At 55.6% G+C, this 21121-nt stretch overlaps 6 protein-coding genes across 6 annotated transcripts; 1 reads left to right on the forward strand and 5 right to left on the reverse strand.

Moving 5' to 3' along the window:
- Positions 1 to 2337: 2337 nt before the first annotated feature.
- UV8b_03620 (uncharacterized protein) lies at positions 2338 to 5199 on the forward strand (the record flags this gene model as incomplete). Its single annotated transcript, XM_043141118.1, has 1 exon — positions 2338 to 5199. The coding sequence occupies one exon, from the start codon at positions 2338 to 2340 to the stop codon at positions 5197 to 5199; it is 2862 nt and encodes a 953-aa protein (XP_042997052.1).
- Positions 5200 to 6149: 950 nt separating this feature from the next.
- Positions 6150 to 7860, reverse strand: UV8b_03621 (uncharacterized protein; the record flags this gene model as incomplete). Its single annotated transcript, XM_043141119.1, has 4 exons — positions 6150 to 6806; positions 6949 to 7134; positions 7227 to 7428; positions 7550 to 7860. The coding sequence occupies 4 exons, from the start codon at positions 7858 to 7860 to the stop codon at positions 6150 to 6152; spliced, it is 1356 nt and encodes a 451-aa protein (XP_042997053.1).
- A 3364-nt stretch (positions 7861 to 11224) lies between these two features.
- UV8b_03622 (uncharacterized protein) lies at positions 11225 to 13046 on the reverse strand (the record flags this gene model as incomplete). Its single annotated transcript, XM_043141120.1, has 4 exons — positions 11225 to 12356; positions 12418 to 12629; positions 12726 to 12770; positions 12924 to 13046. The coding sequence occupies 4 exons, from the start codon at positions 13044 to 13046 to the stop codon at positions 11225 to 11227; spliced, it is 1512 nt and encodes a 503-aa protein (XP_042997054.1).
- A 2011-nt stretch (positions 13047 to 15057) lies between these two features.
- On the reverse strand, positions 15058 to 15885 carry UV8b_03623 (uncharacterized protein; the record flags this gene model as incomplete). The annotated part of the gene is made up of 1 exon (XM_043141121.1): positions 15058 to 15885. One exon carries the CDS (start codon positions 15883 to 15885, stop codon positions 15058 to 15060), a length of 828 nt encoding a protein of 275 aa, XP_042997055.1.
- A 967-nt stretch (positions 15886 to 16852) lies between these two features.
- UV8b_03624 (uncharacterized protein) lies at positions 16853 to 19558 on the reverse strand (the record flags this gene model as incomplete). Its single annotated transcript, XM_043141122.1, has 4 exons — positions 16853 to 18776; positions 18841 to 18950; positions 19062 to 19355; positions 19430 to 19558. 4 exons carry the CDS (start codon positions 19556 to 19558, stop codon positions 16853 to 16855), a joined length of 2457 nt encoding a protein of 818 aa, XP_042997056.1.
- Positions 19559 to 20306: 748 nt separating this feature from the next.
- Positions 20307 to 20835, reverse strand: UV8b_03625 (uncharacterized protein; the record flags this gene model as incomplete). The annotated part of the gene is made up of 2 exons (XM_043141123.1): positions 20307 to 20674; positions 20742 to 20835. 2 exons carry the CDS (start codon positions 20833 to 20835, stop codon positions 20307 to 20309), a joined length of 462 nt encoding a protein of 153 aa, XP_042997057.1.
- Positions 20836 to 21121: the final 286 nt, after the last annotated feature.

Consider the following 21121-nt stretch of genomic DNA (forward strand, 5'->3'; position numbering starts at 1 on the left):
AACTTGCAGCTCTTCAGCCGAAAAAAACAGGCTTCATGATGAAGATCTTTGGAGCAGCAAAAGAGGTTCACCGCAACTTGCGGATCATGTCCTGGGAAAGAAAAAGCACCTCCAGCGCGTCGGAGTCCGCATTAGCTCAATGGCCATGCATCTCAAAAACTCGCGTCGATGGCAAGAAAAGAAAAGAAAAGAAAAGAAAAGAAGGAACAATGGCGTTGGCTGGGTTCGCTAGGAGTAGTATACCATTCGGGCCTAGCAAATCCTCACAGGGATGGCATGGCCGAGTCGGCAGCCAACCATCACTTCCTTCATCCGCGATAGATGCCCAATGTTGCCGGCTATAAAGATGTTTCAGAGCCAGATGAAAGTCACAGGAATAGTTTGTTATACGGTACCCACGTACCGCAGGGTGGCTACCTACCTCCTGTATTATGTCTCACTGGCCTTGCAAGACGGGTCAATTTGTTGCGGGTTTTTGGGAAAAGCACCGACTTGCCTGCCATTCCCGCAGCTTCCCGGGCCATCCTTTGTCCAATTGCAAAGCAGTCAACCAAGCGCTCTCGATGCGGTGATGTAATGGCGCATATGAAGGCGAAAGCCCGCGTTAGTCGCTTTGGTGACAGACAGGGTTACTTCCCGGGCCAACAAATCATTGGCAAAGCCGAGCCGAGCCGCGCCGTATCCCAGCTGGCAGATGGGTGATGGGTTCGGCAGCTCTCGCACTTCTTTCTATCTTGAGCACAGCAGTCAGTCATAGTCATGTTGGTCCTTGGACGCCAGGGGCAACGGCAGCGGCTACGAGACAACTGCAAGCAACTCTGTCTTACAGGTCAGCAGGGGTTATATGTCGTGGGAAATTAACCAGACACGACCAGGCGCAAGATGGATGCTGGCTGGGAGGCAGCAGGATCAAGTGTGTTGAAACAGGGTGGGGCGGGGGAGGGGTGGGGGTGGGGTGGGATTTGGGGGGTCCGTGACCTATCTAGCTGACGACATAAACGTCATTGCCGCTTGATGAATTTTCCAACGAGTCAAATCCCCTGGGCCTGGTTGGCGAAAGCGGCCCCGCTTTCCCGGTCTTGATTTCCTCTCGTCTCGGTTTGCATGTGGTCTGATCCAACTAATCCCGCTATTGGTTGATGATTTCGCGAGCAGACTAATGTTATTTATCAAATACCAGGGGGAAGATTCTGCTGTTGAAGATGCATAGCTTAGGTAGGAACCTTAGGCGAGTTAGATTATGTAGGTACCTTCCTACCTCCCTACCAGGTGCCTATGGTGCCCAAGGTACCTGGTACCTCTGTCTGACCTACTAAACTTAGCAGACAAGTATCAGTTTTGATCAGCCACTTCCTATCGCACGCCAAGTAAAATGCCTCCTCTTATCTGGCTTCTGGACCCTCAAACTCGACACTAGTCTTTTGATAAACAGCGACTTGCGTCTAGATCGATGGATAAGCATTGTAGAGAGTACTGAGCTGCTCTCGTCAATACTTCAAACTTCATATTCGGGTGACTCCGGTCGCTTTAGAATTTGGATTCCGTCGGAACAGGTCAGCAGCTTGCATCTGCCGCTTCACAGCACGGACTTTTTCGACTCGCACGCAATTCAGGAGGATCAGAAGGTTTTTCGGTGGTGGTGGTTCCTTCCCACAAACCACAAGGCCTCAATTGTACTCCGTACCTGTTCCCTCCCGAGGCAACTGTTAGCCCCCAGGCTCCAGGTACCTCCTTCCTGGTCGGAAGTATTGACCCAAGGTACGGGGTACCCAAGGCACCTTTCCGAGCCAAGATCCCAAGAGAATCCTGGCCACAACATCCCGGATTCGTGTCCACATCGCGCAATATGATATGAATACCAGAAGCGAAAACTCTTTCAAGCACAGATCTGCCCCTGGCAGGGCAAGGCTGGCTGGCTGCCGTCTTGAATCTTGACGCCCGTATCTTAGCACCAGCTCCCTCCACCCCACTTGCTCCACGACCACCAGACGGACGTATCTTCATCCCTTGGTAGGGACCGCAGTGACCCTCTTTATCTACCACGTTAGAAGCGTGCCTTGTCTTGATGATACCGCTGAGATTTTGGATTTCGGGCTTGGGCGCCGATCCTGCTTGGTCTATGGTGCCATCGGCTTTCCCTTTGCGTTTAGGGTTGGAGGGTGGACTGCGTCCTCGCTCCCATCGCCCGGAGAATTTAAGACCAATGTCCCATTCTCTTCCGTCCTCGGGCTTCTCTCGAAAGAACGGTTGCCTCCCATCTTCCGGCAGCAGCTCCTCGACCTGGGTCGCGGCTTGTACTTGGAACCACCCGCTTCCAAGACTCTGCGTTTGGAAGCCATGGCGCCAAACACGTCCAGCGACAATGCCAACGCCCACGACGCCAACGACGACAACCACAACAACAACAACGTCAACGACCCCAGCACATCCAAGACACCAAATCCGAAGCCAAAGAAGCGGGTTGTCTGGTACTCCAGCAGTCAGGATGAACCAAGCACAGGCACAGAAGAGGACACAACAGCCTCCTCAACAGTCTCAAAAGGCATCGCTAGCGCCTTGTCTACTGCAGACTCTGGTGTCCCACAGGATTCGAACCAGCTTCCAGAGATAGCTATTCACAGTTCAAGTACAGGAAAAAATGTCAAAGAAACCACGTCAGCAAGGGGGGTCGGGTTGCCACCTCCTGCCATCAACCTGCAAGACCTCTCAACCTCGGCTCCGAGCTCACCTGGACCATTTCTTACCCCGCCTGGTGCCCCTGACGCGGGAGAATTGAGGATGGCTCTCAACTTGATCCTGAACGAGGAGGAGGGAAGACGACAAGAGCAACTTCCACCCTGTCAACCCACTCCTCGAACTCCGAGACCAGCCTTGAGACGCAATACAAGCTACAATGTTCCCGAGGAACGCGAGAAGGCGGACCAGGCAGAACATCAAGCCACCGAGCGCCAGCTTCGCTCCATGAATGACGCACGTCAGCGAGCGGATCAGCTAGCCATGTCTGTAGGGAGCTATTCTGCTCCAGGATCAAGGCGAAACTCGAGGGAGGTGTCTTTGCTCCAACCTCTGATGAAAGACCTGTGCAATCCTGGCCATGCCTCGAAGGATGATGCTGCCGACGCGTGGGGACCACATGATCAAGTACGAGGCCGCACCCCCTACAGTCGCAGACAACCCCTTCTTCGAGAAAATTCCGTTGCGGAAGAGACCGTGGCCAAGGCCCCCGCACAAATGGGTAATTCACACCAAGATGAGCCCGGCTCGTCTGGCACCACCACACCCGTACCCCCGCATGGTTACGGCGATGGATACGTCCCCCCTCCACCAACGTATCGAGGCGGTATCCTGTCTTCGTTGCTCAAGCTCCATCAGCATGGGAGAACGGCCTCGAGCGGCAGCAATATCAGCGGACCGCCCACCCCTCTCTCATACTCGACTCCTGTCATGTCGCCACGCTCCTCTCCGCCGTCCTCAAGATCTCCTTCTGCAGCTGGAGGAAACCGATCACGGTTTGCCGGCGGTTTATTCTCCAATCTCCGGGGACGCCATTCCACCACTGAGCTTATCAAGTCCTCTTCGATGCTGGCTGCCCCGGTTTCCGGCGACATGTCCGACGTCTGGATCGAGCCGTTGAAGAGAGAGAAGATGGAGAAGACGCCGAAATCGAAGAAGGAGCAAATTCGCATCACTATCCACATCGCCGGAATCATTGCCCGGCACCGGTATCTCCTCAAACTGTGCCGCGCCCTCATGCTCTACGGTGCTCCGACGCATCGCCTGGAAGAGTACATGACCATGTCCTCACGGGTCCTCGAGATTGAAGGACAGTTTCTCTACATACCGTCCTGCATGATCATCAGCTTCGATGATAGCGCAACACACACGGCAGAAGTGAAGCTCGTCCGTGTGCGGCAAGGAATCAACCTCGGAAAGCTGCGCGACGTTCACAACATCTACAAGGATGTGGTTCATGACAAGCTAGGTGTGGAAGAGGCGACGAAGAGACTCGACGAGGTCATGAATCGCAAGCCCAAGTTTCACGTCTGGTTCCAAGTCGCCATGTACGGCATCGCATCGGTTTGCGTGGCGCCCTTTGCCTTTGAGGGCCGCTTCATAGACTTGCCGATGGCCTTTATGCTAGGCTGCATCGTCGGCCTGCTGCAGCTCGTCTTGGCTCCCAGCAACGAGTTGTATGCTCACGTCTTCGAGGTCTCGGCGGCCGTCATAACCTCCTTCCTCTCCAGGGGGCTCGGTTCCATCAAGAACGGGCAGCTGTTTTGTTTCAGCACCCTCGCCCAGAGTAGTATTGCCCTCATCCTGCCGGGTTACATGGTGCTTTGCAGTTCTCTGGAGCTCCAAAGCAACAACATTGTCGCTGGAAGCGTGAGGATGGTGCACGCCATGATCTACACGCTCTTCCTGGGCTACGGAATCACCATTGGGACCTCGTTGTACGGCATGCTGGATAAAAACGCCACCAGCGACACGCACTGTCAGAACCCTCTTCATCGTGGCTGGTACTTCCTCTTTGTTCCTGGCTTCACCCTCTGCCTCTGCATCATCAACCAAGCCAAGTGGAAGCAGACGCCAGTCATGACTGCCATGGCTTTGGCGGGCTTTTGCGTCAACAGCTACAGCAGCGAGCACTTTGAGGGAAACAGCCAGATCTCCAACATGCTGGGCGCCCTCACTGTAGGCATCCTCGCCAACCTATACTCGAGGCTGGGGAGACACGTGGAGAACGCCTGGCTAGACCTCGTGGACTGGTGGGAATCCCGACTGCGCCCAAAGTTTGCCAAGCGCCGCGACCCTGGTCCCGACTCGTGGCCCACGGCTTGCCCGTCCGACCCCGAAGCTGGACCGGGCATGCCGGAGAAGCCGTGTCGACAACCCCGCAAGATTGGCTACAGCCTTGCGGCGGCTGCTATGCTTCCGGCCATCTTTGTTCAAGTCCCTTCCGGTCTGGCTGCCGGCGGCTCGTTATTGGCTGGGGTTACGTCGGCAGACCAGATCACCGGCAACAGCACCGCCTCGCCGGGGGCCGGCAGCGCAAAGTCCGTCAGCAACCTCGACGTCACGCCCTTTAACGTTCTTTTCAGCGTCATCCAAGTGGCCATTGGAATTAGCGTCGGTCTCTTCTTGAGCGCGCTCATAGTCTACCCCCTGGGCAAGAGAAGGAGCGGATTGTTCAGCTTTTGAGTGTTTCTTTCCAAAACATGCAGTGCCAGCCGCATTCAGTGGACGCATTCTGAGCGAGTCTGATTTCTCGTGTACATGACCAACCCGGGCTCTGCTACACTCTCTCTTTCCTTTTTTTTTTTTTTTTTTTTTTTTTTTTTCGCCTCCCCTCCCTCTCATTTTTGTTGTTTTCCTTGCAGCGACATGGCTTTTTAATTTGCATGTGGCAGCTTGAGGCCACCTCGATAGACAGCGTGGGCATTGTCAATACCTGAAGTGTTTTAGCTTTGCATCATTGCATATTTGATGTTGGGGACGGGGACTCGCCGCAGGCGCATCGCAACTTTTGGGAGTCCATCGATATTTTCCTCCTTTCTCTCATTCATATACTATCCCATTCGTGCCAACTCTTCTGTCGATTATTATACTTGGGTCAGTGAGGTATAGAGTGTTGGTCGCAACTTGAAATCTGTGCCAGGGTCTGATGTCTGAATCGACAGCGGGATGCTTTGGCAGTCCATCCCTCGAGATGGGTCTGGCCTCATGTCGCGCCAAATGGGGCAGCAATGACTCGTCATGTCTACTGCATGTCCATGTCCATGTCCGCGCCCGTGCCCGTGCCCGTGCCCGTGCTTCTTTTCCGTCTTTCAGCAGTCCATGTTTCTCTCTGATTCTGTATCGTGCGGGGAGACCAGGGAAGCAGAATAGGGACGTCACACTAGCAGTCAATATCCTGCTCATGCATATTCTCGTGAGGTGTGAAAAAAAACACGCTTGCCTCCGGGTATTTATAATATCTACGATTCAAGCGACACTAGTGAGTGTACAATGCTCCATGGATTGTATGTTATGCAGGAAATGAAGACAAAAAAAAATAGTCAAACAAAAACATCAAGAGTGCGTAGTACACGTTATTCATTCCGACGCCACTCTCTGCCTGGCGAAGGATCAAAACCTTCCCCACGCCCCCTTCAGTTCAACATTGCTTCCCAGCGTGGCGGAATCCCCTCGCAGCTCCTTGGTGGCGACGTGTCCTCTGGGGCCACCACGGCTTCATCTTGCATGGCCATGCCGCCATTCTCCCTCGTCGGGCGCGACCACGTCCCAAGCCTGCCGAGGACGTGGCTCCGTATCAGGTTCCAGCTGGTCATGTAGAAGATGACGCAGTTCCACAAGCCTTGCAGCGGCAAGACAGCCGCCGTGGCGACGTGGTATTCGTAGGGAGACTGGCCGGCCAGCCATCCGTGAATGCGGTTTAGGCTGCTCGGGATCCAGGTGGCGAGGACGGACATGGCAAAGAGAAGACTGGTCCGGAGGTAGGCGCGCTTGACCGGATCTTCGACCACAAACTTGGATGCGGCGGAGCTTGCGGCGGCGGCGACTCTTCTCAGAGCGCCGCTGGCTTGGCTGTCTCTGCGTCTGGGGGTTGCGGAAACGGTGGAAAAGGACTGCGCGACTGGGGTCGGCCGGCCTGGCGGGCACGGCTGGAAAGGGATTTGCTTGTCGCGGGACGACGGATGGGCTGCCTCGGGGCGGGGGACGTCGTCGACGACAGAGTGGACGACTTGAACTTCCGTCGTGACGGTGCCGTAGAAGCCATCGGGTCTATCTTGGTCGTCGGATGGGAGCTGCGCCGACGGCAAGGTGTCAGTCAGTCAGTTCACGCCCCCCCTCCTCCTCAACGCTGACCATGTTCTTTTTGTCGCTCATACTGCAAACGGGGAATGCGGTGGTCAAGGTAAAGGAAAGGGGCGGTGAAGGGAGCCTTACCCGGTCATTGCGGCCTTCTTCGCGACTTCTTGTCGCAGAGAAGCTGCGCAGCCTGTTTCTCGACCGGAAGACATGGTAGCCAACCAGGAGGTAGCAAATGAAGGATCCCGCAATGCATGTACAGATCAAAAGGTAGTATGTGTAGATGCGGATGCTGTCCCATTTAGCATCTACCCAGCACCAGATCTAGACGGCCTGCGCATTAGAAGAAAGAATGATGCAGCCGACGTGGCGGAAAGGGAAGGGGAAGGGGAAGGGCAGGATCAGAGCCGTCTTACAGTGGCATCTCCGTAGACTGGTCCGCGTTCCGGGCTTCTGACCAGGAGCAAGGCCAATGCGATGAAGAAGGGCCCGCCGTAGCACACCAAGCAATACGCCCACCACCAACGGTGAAAGGAACCAGGGCTCTTGCGGAAGTAAAAGACAAGGAGGACGTTGATGGCCATGGCTAGGGACCACCACGGGTCAGACTGCATGAACCTTGGTTTCAGAATCAGCGACCAGACAGACAAGTCGATGTGCTCCACGCCGAAAGCCCCGGCCATAGGTGGAAGGGGAAGCCGCAGAAGGAGATGGAGAAGAGGGGGAAAGAGAAGCTGACATTTCGAATAAGAAGCTTTGGGCTTGACACAGAGGCGACCCCTTCCCCTGCTCCAGTCCGTCCAACGCGATAATGCTAGCTATGCTGGCGCCGACGTTGGAAACGCTAGCAAAGACAATAAAGGTGTTTTGAACGTTCCGGGCGGAGCGGACAAGTCCATACGCAAGAAAGATGAATACAACTGCTACAAGACTGACGAAGCCACCAACTCTCTCCAGGGCTACCATGGTCTTGATCTGATCGTGGGTGAAGTGCTCAGCAACCGGAGCAGGACCATGAGCCCGCTGGTAGAGTGGCAGGTAGAGCGACATGGCGTGGATGAAGGAAGGAGACGGGTTCGTGGAAAGCAACAAGAACACCTTTGCTGGCCGGCGTGGTGAGGAAATAGCAACTCGCCCCGAGTGCAAGTAAGAAGAAGCGCCAGGCGAACGTTGCAATGAGTCCAGCCGAAGCGGTTGATGTAATAGAAGTCCCGGGATGGGAATATCCAATACCTATGGCCGCAAATAGTGTTTCCTTTTTCCCAGCAGTTATTTCCCTCGAGCACGGATGGCCACAGCGCGGTGCCGCGTAGTGGGATTTCCCCCGTGCAGGGCTCTGCACCCGTTTCCGGCGCGAAGAGACAAAGGACGGAAGGCCGTTATCGCGAGGGCTTGTGGAACTGCACGTGCTGTAGGCGGCCGTCTTTGGCGACTTCACAAAGGAACCATCTTGCTTCCATGTATCCTCAAGCCCCCCCGTCGGCTTTTGGTTCCTTTTGGTGTAACTCGGAAGACTGGCGGAGGAAGCTTGTCTCGGAATCCCCCCAAAAGAAAATGGGTGTATTAGAGGCCTGCCCAAGGGTTATACCGTTATAGCACGGTGGTTCTGGTGGTTATGGCACCAAAGGGCAGGCAAGTGTTGACTTGGCTTCATGCGTGATGCTAGAATCACAGCTTGCCCTTGACGTGGCTTATCTCGCGGCCAAGGGCCTTGCCGGGGGATTCTAGGGTCAAGGTGAAGAACCGCCGGTGAATGCTGTTCGGTGCTTGCGCAGAGCGCATGTCGTATCAAACTCTGGATATGGCTGGCTTCCTTGGCTCAGCCTTGGCTCTTGACACCTTGGCTCTTGACACCTTGGCTCTTGACACCCGTGGAAAAATCGCAGGCAGTGAGGCTGGAACTCAAAAGAGTCATCGCGGGGGGGAGGGGGCGGAGAGGTCCCTGTTCTGGCAAATGCAAACGGCGGGTTGCCGTGAATAGCGTACATGGAGCTGCGAGGTTGAACACGCCGGCCATGGGTCAATCAACGCTGCACCTCACGGCCTCGCATATTTTACCATCTCCCGACTAAATGCCCGCACGTGTGTGCCCACCCGGGTCCTGGTCGACTCCAGCTTCTCCCTTGTTGCTGCTTAGAGAGAGACGAAGGCTTAAAGTCCGCCCACACTGCCCCCGGGTTCGCAGTGGGTTGTTGTTTTGGTCTTGTTTTGGATTTATTTTCACCACATTGTCCCGTTCTGTTTCGGGGGGGTTGGGGTCTGCCTTGGTCACCCACCGTACGGGTCACTATGCCGCAGATCTCTTCCGCAACTCGATGCGACCTGGAAGCAGGGGGGGGTTCCCGCATGTGGCGCCCGAAGTTGTCCAATCCTTGACGCCGCCGCATCTGTCGTCCACATGGCTCGCTCGCCCGCCCCTTGCGATCAAAGTGCTTCTTGGGTTGCATCGTCTCTGGAAACGGAATCCTAGTCGACGCTCGTGACTGTAAAAGCTGCAAAAGCCGGCATCTGCAGCTGTGAGTTGTGTGGTTCACAGGCATGCTTGGCGCGTCCAGTCACAGACCATGGCGGCTTCCGACCATGACAATCCCCCGCATGGTACTTGGAGTCTTGGGCAAACGTCCATTCATATTGGATGATGTTTAGGAAAATCAAGTCGTTGACAGCCTGCAGCGCGGTCATGACCCCGCACCAGGGCTATTCCATTGATAATCGTGCGTCAGTTATAATCGTCAGAAACTTGCCACGACTTGCCACTGCCACGACTTGTCAACCCGGAGCGAATAGCACCAAGTGAGCGAGGCTAGTTGACTGTAACCCGGGAACGAACGGCCGAGGGACAGCTACCCTGTCCAAGACCCAAGGCTTGCTTGGCAGGTCAAGTCGGCAAGCCTATGGAATGAATTGCTTTGCGAGATGTGCTCAACATCGTGGAGGCGCGGTGGGGGGTTTTGTTAAACCTGCTGATCTGCCCATCTGCCCATCTGCTCATCTGCTCATCTGCTGATCTGCTGCGTTGTGCTGCAAAGTGGCAAGCGGGCTAGCCAGCTGCAAGCCAGCTGCAGGTCGGAGGCCCAGGTGGATCCAGTCTGGTTGCTGCTGCAGCAACTGCGTAACCACCACATCACACATCACGGGAGTCATCCGTTTTTGGGCTTGAAAAATATCCCCCGTTGTCAAGGAGTAGGCACTGTTGTTTTCTCTCTTGCTTCTCTCTATCCCCCCCCCCCTCTTTTCCGGGGGTTGTGCTAGTTGCCAGGTGAGGTCTCGCCAGCTCGCTCAACCTCATACGTCATCCGGCTGCGCAGCCATGGGAAGCAGCGGCGCTGGCAGCAACATTCCCCCATGCTTCTTCTCGTCGAAGCGGACAAACAACTACGTCGCCGCAAGCCAGTAGGTCGTTTCGAACGTGGCGCCGCGGACGAGTTGAAATCAAGCCCATCAGATATTTGTTGTTGCCGCTGCCAGGTGCGAGTAAGCTTGCCGTGGCATGGCCGTCTCGAACGGCACGGCACCTAGCGTCCCCTCATGCCAGGCCCGCTTGCCGCCGCCCGACCTCTCCTCCTCGTTCCGGCATGCCGTATCCTTATTCGCGGCAACGCGAGCCCCGTCTCAATCCTGTCGGCTACCCTCGTCGATCGATCGTCCAAAATCTCCGCAGAGATGGCTCCGTCCCATGCCGTGCTCCCCACGCGCCCCCCCCCCCCCCCAGTGATGCTTCCGCCGGCACATTGTGCTTCCATGGGCCCTGCGGAAGGCTCAAGTCTCTGCAGCCGAAACCCAAACCCAAACCCTCGTATCTTCCGCAAACCCTTGACGGGCTCATCAGCAAACAAGCCCGACGACAAGGGATTTCAGGGGTTGGGCTACAAAAGCTAAATCCGAAGCATGAAAGGTCCCATGCTTTCCGGGTGTTACAGAGCCGCTGTTTGCTTGATTCATGCTGATGCTAGCCCAATCGCCGGCAAGAGATTGAGAACGGACGTAGTACCGTTTGAATCTCCCCGTCTTCAAGTCGCACATGTGCATCATCACATTAAAATGACATTTGTACCTGATAATCTTATAAGCCTAGAAATGGATATACCTAGCCGATCCAGATGAAAATTCGCAAAGAATATCCAAATAAGAACATGGGAGGGAATAGGGGACATCACTCGTACGTCAAGAGCAAGGGAAAACGCCCAGATTGCGTGCCTGCTTAGACAGTTTTGTGTGAATGAACGCTTTTCAGAGGGCGGGGAGAGACAAGAAGAAGGGAAGAATAAGAGGAGGAGGAGGAGGAGGAGGAGGAGGCCCCCCTTTAGATGGGTTGCTTGGATCCGCCAGGCTCTCATCATGTTGCTGTTGCATCATCGCCACTTCCCCTCCACTGTACCCGAGTACGCACTGCGCAACACAACACGGTTACTGGCTAAATGGTGTAGAGGAAATCCGGTCGCTTGTCGCCGAGAGCCTGGATGTCGGCTTCGCTTTTCCCCTCGATCCAGTGGTCTCGCTCGCCATTGCGTCGCTTCTTGTTCTCCATCCTGAGCAAGGTCGTGAACAGCAGGGAGCCTCCAAACATGCACACGACCAGATACGCAATGATGGTTCCGTGGCCTTGGAAGTAGCGGGGTGGCCACCGGTATATGACGCTGCTCACCACGCCATTCAGGTTGCCCCAGCCAATGACAAAGGCCAGGACCATGCCTCGCTTGTAGACACCCTCGACATTGTTTGCGACCCACGCAATCGTCAAGGATATGGGGGGGTAGATGCCCATGGCGCCGAAAAAGGTGCCTGCGTACTGTACCGCGGCGTTGGTGCTCGCTATGAGCATCACGAACCCGACTACTCCGACGACCGCGCAGCCCATTATGAAGACGCCGCGCCTCTGAGACCTGTCCGACCAGAACCCAACCAGCACGGTCAGGACAGCCGCTGCAGCATAGGGCGGAACGCTCAAGAGCTGGTTTCTGACGATTTGGTCCGACGACGTGAAGCTCATGGACTGGATGATGGTAGGCAAGAAGACACTGAAGGAATACAGTGGCATCAGCGGGCCCATGTAGATGAGCATCCCGACGTACGTCTTCCAGTCCGTGACAGCCGCCCACACGTAGTCCCACCTAAATTCCTCGTGTTGGGCAGAGTGCTGCTTGTCGTTCCGCAGTCGAAGCAGAACTCGGGCGCGATCCTCGGTTGTCAGGAACTTGGCTTCATCCGGAAAGTCGTGGACCATGAAGAAAGAGAAAAAGCCGACCGCCATGGTGAGGGCGCCCTCGATGATGAAGATCCACGCCCAGCCCGCGATCCCTCGCAGTCCATCCATCTTCTGAATCGCGGCTGCCAGAAGGCCACCAAAGGACCCAGCCAACGCAGCGGCCGAGAAGAAGATGGCGGCGCGCACGCCAAACTCATTTCGTTTGTACCAGCATGACAAGTAGTAGTTGACTCCTGGAAATAAGCCGGCTTCAGCAACCCCAAGAAACCATCGGGCTGCCATGAGCCCGGACCAGTTTTTCACAAAGCCCATGCCAAGCATACACAATCCCCAGATTATCCTGGAGCGAAAAAGTTGTGAGCATGTTGCCTTTGGTCTCTTTCTTCTTCTCTCATACTTACATGATGGTTGGAATAAACTTGGAAGGTCGCCATCTCTTGAGCAGAAAATTGGCGAGGGCTTCAAACAGGGCGTAGGAGACGAAAAATATGATGAGGGTGGCAGCATATTTCATGGATTTGGGGTCCATGCCAAGGTCCTTTTCGAGATGAGCAATCTTGGCATTACCAATGTTGGTGCGATCCAGGAAGCAAATAAGGTAGAGTAGACAGAGCTAAAGATGACAACCCCGTTTAGTAGAGCGCAGCTATCTTGGGCACGACTTCTTGTCCAAAACACATTTGTACAGAGGGTCTAAAATCGGACCTACCCATGGTATAAGCGCAAGATCCAGCCTCCATAAAAGCTTGCGCTCCTTTGCCACCGTGTTAGTAATACGCAAATAGATTCCGGTCAACTAGGCAGCTTTGGTACATCGCATGTGCGTGGCAAAGATGGTGATGGCCGCATGATGCCGCATGATGCCGCGTCAATGTTGTAGAATTTGGTCAAAGCTGGGGATGCTCACCACTTCCTTCCTTTCTGCCTCGGATAAGCCAGCGTCAGGGTCGACCAAGGGTCCGAGGTCGGAATTAGACGAGATGTCGCCCGCACCCTTGTCGATCTGACTCGATTTTTCGTTCTCGCTCATTCTGCGATCGCGGGGGCGTTTGCTGCAGAGATGCGATTATGATGGCACCCTGTGCCTAGACAGCATGCGACGGACGGGTTACGTCGGGCGCTGCCTGTGTCAACCGCCTGGGGGGCAAAAAGGGCGATGGAAGGCACGGAGTGACAGGCTCTCTAGTTGGTTGCGACGAACTTGCAACTGAGCGTCTTTGAAAGCACCAACCGGCGTACGGGTCGGGTCGCATGCAAGCGACTAGGTGCAGAGGGGAAAAGAAGGAACGACGAAGTCTTGAGATGTCCTTGCGATCTGGGAAAGTCGGTTTTCATGGGCTTCCAACCCGAGAGAAGGGGAGGGAAGAGGGAAACGAAATTGAAAGGGACCAGACACCAAAATCACCGGTAGGGAACAGAGCGCTCGGTACGGAGTATGTAGGATGCGATTATTGAGCGACGAATCGGCAGCAACGAGGGGGCTTCCATGGTCCATGGGCTTTCTATGCAGCTGCACAAGAGAAACTAACTGGTCGCACTCGGATAATTCGTTGGTCCTGTCTGCTGTTGGTTGCGACAACATCAGCACTGGGGACAATGGAGCAACCTCCCTCCTCTGGTGAGCCCTTGGGGGCAGCAACGAGCCCACAATTCAGCCGATGCCAGGAGATCCGGCACAAGGAGTAATGCGCAGACGAAAGCCGGCTGCGGGGTGAGCGAGGGTGACATCTGCTGGAGCGAGAGCCACCGAGTCATGGGCGATTGATTATGCGGACGACGGTGCCAAACTGAGACATGATCGGCCTCGTCGTAAAAACCCCCCGCATGGTCAAGTCGGGGCGTGGTTTGTGGTTTGTTGGCCAGCTGGACTTGTCCGTGCAGCTTGGCCGCGATGGCGTCGGCCTAGGCCAAGCCAAATCCGAATGCGAATCCGTGCACGGCCTGTTTCCTGCATTCTGTACCGGGGGCTTGCCGGAATGACGGTTGATGCTTTGTGCTAAAGCAGTGTAAGCAAACACACAAAGACATTGGCATTGGTTGTTCAAGCATCATGCAGGTTGGAGTTTTAGGAAATTTTAGTAAGGAGTGGGGAGGGCATTGGGTTAGGTACCTACCTAGGAAGGTAGGAGGTGGGTGGTCGGGAAGGTGGGAAGGTGGGGGTGGTTTGGTGGGGTCAATTTGGTTTGGTGGAGTAATGTTACGAAGCACCGTCCATGATGGTCTCGGGTCCCATCCGCGGCCTTAAAAATAATTATCCGCAGGCCAGGGGGGGACGTTGGGTTGGGTTGGGTTGGGCTTTGACAGCCAAGCCTACGCTGACGACTTCACGAGTCCCTTGCCTCTCAGGGACCCCCCGGCCCTGGCCAATTTGCCTTTATGCATCGACACGATGCAGAGATGGATACGGAGTACGGAGTAGTGGACCAAAGGCAATCTCATCTCTTCACCCAACACTGGAGCCGGGATGGCGGCTGGTGCCGTCTGGTGCCGTCTGGTGCCGTCTGGTCCCTGCCGTGCATCTACTCGGTACGCCTGCAACCTGCAATCCAACGTCGACAAAATCTGCGTCGGGCATTCATCACTTCCTGGCGAAAACAAACAACAACCCTCTGACGCATACGAGAGTCTCGACCCAGCCATCGCCGTCTTGGTAAGCAGGTTGGCCCGGGGGAGATTGACAGAGCTCCAGCCATCACCCGACGCACAACCCTGCCTGCCTCCAGGGCGTGTTGATCGCATTCACCCATGTGCTCCGTACAACATGTCGCTCCAAAATGGATTTCTCGATCCGGAAAGTTTGGGTACCCCCCATCTGCTATCATCCATCCATCCATCCATCCATCCATCCATCCACCTGTCGGCGCGGTCCTTCCCAAGGCATGGCATATGCTCCGAGCCCCACGCCCCTCGCCCCTCGCCCCTCCGCCGACTTGCAATGACTGGCGTCCGACCCAACCACCAACCCCGATGCCGTACGACGCGACGGATGCGCCCATCCTGTGGCAGACTGAGTGACTCATCAAGAGCGTAAGAGCGTCTAGTCAATACTGCGCAGCCTGCGCAGCCTGCAGAGCCGTCACCTCTTCCAGCATTACATCCGACACCAGTCGCACCTGGCCGCCGTCCACCTCCTCAACCCAGGAATCAAGCCCGCGCAAGACGCCATCCCCCTCCTCGTCTTCCTCGTCATATGCCGTGCGGGTAAAGTTGGCGCCCATTTCCTGCTTCTCCATGGACGCCACTACCACCCCAGCCGCCGTCTTGAAGAACCTGAAGGATGGCGGCGGCTCGCTCCTCCGCCCGTACGTCTTGTCCACCCTGTCCACCTTGATCATCCCGTCCTGCACCTGGAACCCGTCGTTGATGCAGGGCTCGTTGAGGCAGTAGTTGACCCCTTTTGCGCCGGGATTCGCGATGCCCACCGCCAGCCTGTGGCTCCTGTAGCCTTGCTCCTTCCAGCGGCGGTATAGTCGTCGCAGCATTGATTCCTTCAACACGTTCCTGGATACCCGAACACACCGAGACACCGCGTGCCCGTTGGACTGCGCGCTCTCCCTCGTCGTGACAAAGGGATAGATGCTGCACATGACGAACATGCCGCCAAGGTAGCCCGGCTCGTCGGGCCGCTCCTGGCACTTGTTGTCCGCTATTTTGCACCCTGCCGCTGTAACCCGCTCGTCGAATGCGTACGTCATGTCGGTATCGTCCCAGGTCAGCGTCTGCGGGAACGTTGGACTCGCGCAGCGCATGGCCCAGCACATGTTTGTGCAGACCTCGGGCATGTGGCTGCACTTGAAGGTGATGTCAGGCGCCGAAGCTTGAACCAGAACCATGGCCGTCCACGCCGAAAGGAGACGCCTGCTTCGCATTTTCAGTCCCCGTCTCTGCCCTTTGCCCCCCGCCTTCTTTTCTTCTTCTTTCCCTGCTGTGTGCTGTTTTTTGCTCCTTCCGCAAAGGCGAGTGGTAAACAATCATGTGGGACAGCTAAGTTATCAGGGATGCGAAAGGTGGTTGAGGAGATGCTTTTTCAAAGACGTCTCGTGAAGAAAACCCGCCAGACGGACCCCGGCTCTCGATCCCAACCTGGGCAACAGAGTTTCATACTTTGTATCAACCAAAAGGTATGATACTATCCATGTACCTTTACTTATCCCCGCCTGCTTAGCGCCGAGGCGTGATGAAACTCTATTTCGACTCTGCCTCCGTTTCCCCCTCGATCCAGACACCCAGCCTGTCCACAAACTTCTGGTTTTCATGCGCGATAACTCAATGCTCGCTCGCTGGGGGGGCAATCCGGCTCCAAGGCCTCCTCCAGACTAGCAGTATTCCGATCTCAGGGACGGGCAACCCCAATGAAGAACGTCGTCTTCGGGCTTTTTGTTGAAAGCAGCATGACGATGGATGATGGATGATGGATGTGGATAATGGCCGTGCGACAACATGGTTCGGGGCATCCGAGAGTTGAAAAGGGCAGCCCCTCCAGCAGTGGGCTGCGCATCATGCAGTACAGTAGCCGGCCTGGTAGACATGGACAACATCTCTCCACCCCTAGCAGCAACTCCAGGGTAGGTACACGTACATCGCAACATCGCAACAAGGCTCGCATTTGAAGGCAGCGGGCAAAAAGCCGTGCCGGCTGATAAATGCCAAAGATAAGATACCCTCGATTGCGTCCGTGATTCACTCACCAACGCCGTAACCGTTGCTCATTACACCGCACAATCCCATGCAAGAACCAAGAACCCAATATCCAATCATCAACGGCCCTGCGTCGTCTCTCCCAACTGGCCAACGTACATGTTGTGCACATGGCACCACGCTTTCTCCCGACAACTTTCACTCCAGTGATAGCCCTTCCAACGCGCTCATAGCCTTGGCGCCTTGCTCCTCGAACAGGGTCACCATGGCCTCGCATTCGTGCTTGAGCTTATTCTCAGCCTCACCGGCATTGAAATAAATCCACTCCTCCACCGTCATGCCCTTCTCTGGACTGCTCAGCTCCTTGCCCTGCTTGATAAGTCGCGCGACTGCATTTTCCTTGTCCGCCATGTCGTGTGGCGTGCCCAGGACGGCGTCCAGGTCAACAGCCTTCCATGGCGTTTGGCTTTGTAACCCAGCAGCAAGCATGTTGCGCTTCGAGGGGGACGTTCGCATTGGCGTCGCCGCCACTGGTGCGAGAACGACCCGCTTCGGCCTGGCGCTGGCCAGCACGACAGAGGATGGAGGCAGGTTTTCGGCATCCGACGACTGCGGCGACGGGGACGGAGACTGAGATGCCAGGCGGGCCGACGGCGCTGGCGATATGACTTGAGTCGGCGTCGACGGCTGCTCCGGCACCACCGACCTAGACCTAGAAAGGATCGGGGAGGAAGTTTGCCCCAGAGATGGAGACTGTCTGGGCTCCGTCGCCACTTCGGCAGCCTGGGCTTCTGCGACATCCTCATGGATTGCGACTTGCAGGCTGTCGCATGCATCTTCACGTAGCTCTGGGGGCTTATCTGATTCGACTTTGTTAGCAGCCATCTTCGGTGGTCGGCCACGACCACGTTTCAGAGGTGCGTCTGCAGGCTGAGAGCTAGCCCTTGAAGCCAATGGTGGTGACCCGGTCGGTTGTCTGCGCCGTCCCTCTTCTTCGCAAGAAGGCGCCGTCTCCGTCTTTTTCACCACCGTGTCTGTGCTGCCGACGCTCATCTCGTTTTCCTCCTCTTTGCCTGCTCCTGAAGCTTCGTGGGCACACGGTCCAGGTTGTTCAAGGTCCTCAGGCTCGCATGGTGGGGAAGGAGCCTTGATTCTCGTCGTGTTTGCCTGTTTGGAAGCTTTACGCGCTCCTGTACCCTTTTTGCGACCCTTCTTCGGAACGTGAATCTCTTGTTCTGGCTCAGCAACTTCCATTTCTGCCTGCAGATTTCGAAGCTCGTCATCTATGGCCTCCTCGTCCAAGTCTGGTTCTGCCGGATCAAACATGGCATAATTCCGAGAGTCAAAAGTCATGGGCTTCGCTCTGACCATGCCAGGCTTTTCCATGGGCTGCTCCGTCTCTGAATCACGAGCAATTTCGTCATCGGTGGTGAACCTTTCCAAATCGGCTTCGAGCTGACGCTCAATCTCGTCATCATCGGGGAAATCTGTGGCTGGTGCTCTGAGTGAGGCCATGGATGCTGTCAACGATGAACCCTTGCGGTTAGGTTGGGAGCTAGAGCTCCTTATGCGGGCAGTGGCCTTTGACGTATTGGTCAATTCGATGTCTTGAGGGGTGACGGTGGAGCGGTCGGCATGTGAGCTGTCGCGGGTGGCAGTAGCTTGCCTCTTAGTAGATGGACCTTCAGACAGCAACACGGCAGAGTCATCCATGGCATCGCTGGCGCGCTTCTTCCCACGCGGTGGTTTCGTTGATTTAGGCTCTGCTGCTACTTCTTCCTTCGCCATACTGTGCGCTCCATCTTCGTCGATTGCCTGTGGTTTTTTGGGCCTTGGCTTGGCAGCTTTTCTGGCTGTAGCCTTTTTCCCCCTTTCTGTGCCCTTCTTTGCACCCTGCGTCATGGTCGACGCAGCTGTAAGAACGCTATCGTCGGGCTCTGCTGTCATGTCGGCAACTGACGCAATGTCCGAAGCTGCCGTAGCAACGGACTGCGCAGAGAGTCGAGAGGCTTTCGATGCTCGCGCAGCCTTGGTGCGCGTCGTTTTCTTCTTGTTGCCGCCACCAAAATGGTTGAGAAGGGCGAAAAAGGCGCAGTTTGGGGATCGATTAATATGCTCATCGCTTTATCAAATGTCAGCCTGAAAAGTCCAACTGCAGTTCGAGTGGAAGCAGGAAGAAAGCTTACTAAGGCTTGTCGCCGGGTTCCCATCCATCCAAAGCAAGTTGGCAGTATGCGCAGGTAGCCATATCGTCAGACTCGTCGGTGGGTGTATATTTCCACCCAGCTTCAACAAGCTGCAATTGACAAAGACAACGGTGGTCAACAATGCGTTGTTTGTCGCTGCTGTAGGGGGAAGGGATGGGGGGGGGGGGGGGGGGGGGGGGGGGGGAGCCTTTCTAGCTTACCTGCTTGGTTTGGCATTTCCAACCTTTCTTGCCATCGTGCGGCCACCTGCCAGCAAAGGTTGCTCTTCGAGCATCGACCATGTCGGGCAGACTTGGATCTTGTTTGGCGTATTCGTCAATATCGGCTTCTATAGCAGCTGCTATGGCCCAGCCGCAGCGAGGGGCATGCCGAAGGTGCTCCTCCAAAGGGTCGTCGCCCGTTTCCCACCCATCCAAACCCTTGCCGCATAGGAAGCATATGCAATTGTCCGGATTTTCAGGGTAGGGCTCGAAATAAAATCCCGCTTTGGCCAACTGTAGGAACAGAAAATCGGACGGACAGCTGTTAGCCGTGAATAATAAGCAGGAGCTCATGCAATCTGACATACGCTCGCGGGGGGGATTTGTTTATGTGGCCAGTTTAGAACTTTGCTGCGTCCGCCGGCGGTCGATGCTCTCTTTTTCGAACTCTTCTGGAAGGACGCGAGCCGTGCTTCGTAGGTAAAATACTGATCCATGCTGACAAGGGAACGTATGGAGAAACTCGGTAGCTTGACCTAGAAGTGAAAAGGGCCTGGCGAACCAGCAGCTATGCCGTGTCGGTGGTATGTTTCTCGTCGGCAACCAACCGAGACGGGTTCGACGCGATGTTGGTACGGGAGGTCCGAGGATTTCAAAACCGTGCATGACTTTTCGTCCGAGGAAAGTCGCGAGCTGTTGCCGGAGCCCTTTGTCCACGGGTTTGCGGGTTTGAACCCGATTTTCTTGTCAATGCCGTGCTAATTGAGGAAGAATGTGAGTCGTAGTTTGCGTGCGCCAAGCGCGTTTGTTTACTTTGGGGCGATTTGTGGAAGAAAGTGGGGCGCGCGCCGATCCCACCAACGGCTGGATGAGACGGATGTCGGAGCCGTGCGTGCGAATGGTATGTATGTCGTATGACAGACATGCCGATCAACAAACAGGACGTCGGGACTCGGGAGTAAGAACTAGGAGGTGGTTGTTTAGTTGAATGGCTTGGCAACTGTTGTTTCTAGTTCTCTGTTGCGACATGAACTTCTGACACACGATGAAAGAAGGCACCAACGGCCAGTTTCGCGTAGGCAGTGCTCAGCATGATGCTTGTTGGCAGTAGTGTAATCGTGGAGAGCAAAGCAAGTTTAGCCAACAACAGACATGCAATGCAAGTGGTCAGCGGGCAATTGCGAATACTCTTGGACGAGAAGCTCGGGAATCGTCCTGGCCGGCTGTTCCGGTGCGTGGCATCCTCTACAGTTTCCCAGCATCGTTCATGGCCTTTTCCCCATCGACAAGAATGCACCAGCCATCATGCCCACGGCCACCAGCCCCATAGACCACAGACTCAAAGGTTCCGTCTTCAAGGGCCAGGTTCAAAACAGCGCCATCGTATGTGCCAGGTTGCAACCAGATGGCTCGAATGCCCAACTCCTTGGCTTCCTCCAATATCTTGAGGGTAACCGGCGGGGCCGTGATGATGGAAACCGAAGTCTGCCTGGGCTTTGGCAGGGACGAAAGGTTCGGAACAGTTGGATAGTCCTTACCACCAACAGTTACTGCTGACGATCCTGGGTTCACGGGCGTGACATCCATGGCGTGGTGTAGGTACCAAGCATGGACTGCGCACCCCAGGAATGTTTAGCCCCGAGACCAGCTGTTCCGTCAAGGCAATCAGAAGGCACGGACCTTTATGCCCGAACTTGGCGGGATTCGAACTTGCGCCGACTACAGCGTAGAAAGGTGACGTGAAGAATTTACGAGCCGCAGTCTCGGTGGCCATGATACGAGTTGTCGAGGAAGAGGCTAGCAGCCGATCGGGTTTTTCTTGGTAAAAAAGGGTTTGTATTCGAATTGCCGTGTAACCATTGGGACCAGCCGTCCCTCGAGCATGAATTGATGTGCTTGTTCCCTTGTTCCCCCATGATGAAGCAATTGATGACGGCTGGGTCCATCTTGGTGGCTTGGAGGGGGTCGAGATGCGGAATGACGGTGCCTCGAACTGTCTGGTCATTGGTGCGGGGCTGCCTGGCCCGCAATTCCCGGTCCGCTACGGACTACATGTCAGC

This window comes from Ustilaginoidea virens, chromosome 3 (assembly GCF_000687475.1).
Source record: "Ustilaginoidea virens chromosome 3, complete sequence".
Lineage (NCBI taxonomy): Eukaryota > Fungi > Ascomycota > Sordariomycetes > Hypocreales > Clavicipitaceae > Ustilaginoidea > Ustilaginoidea virens.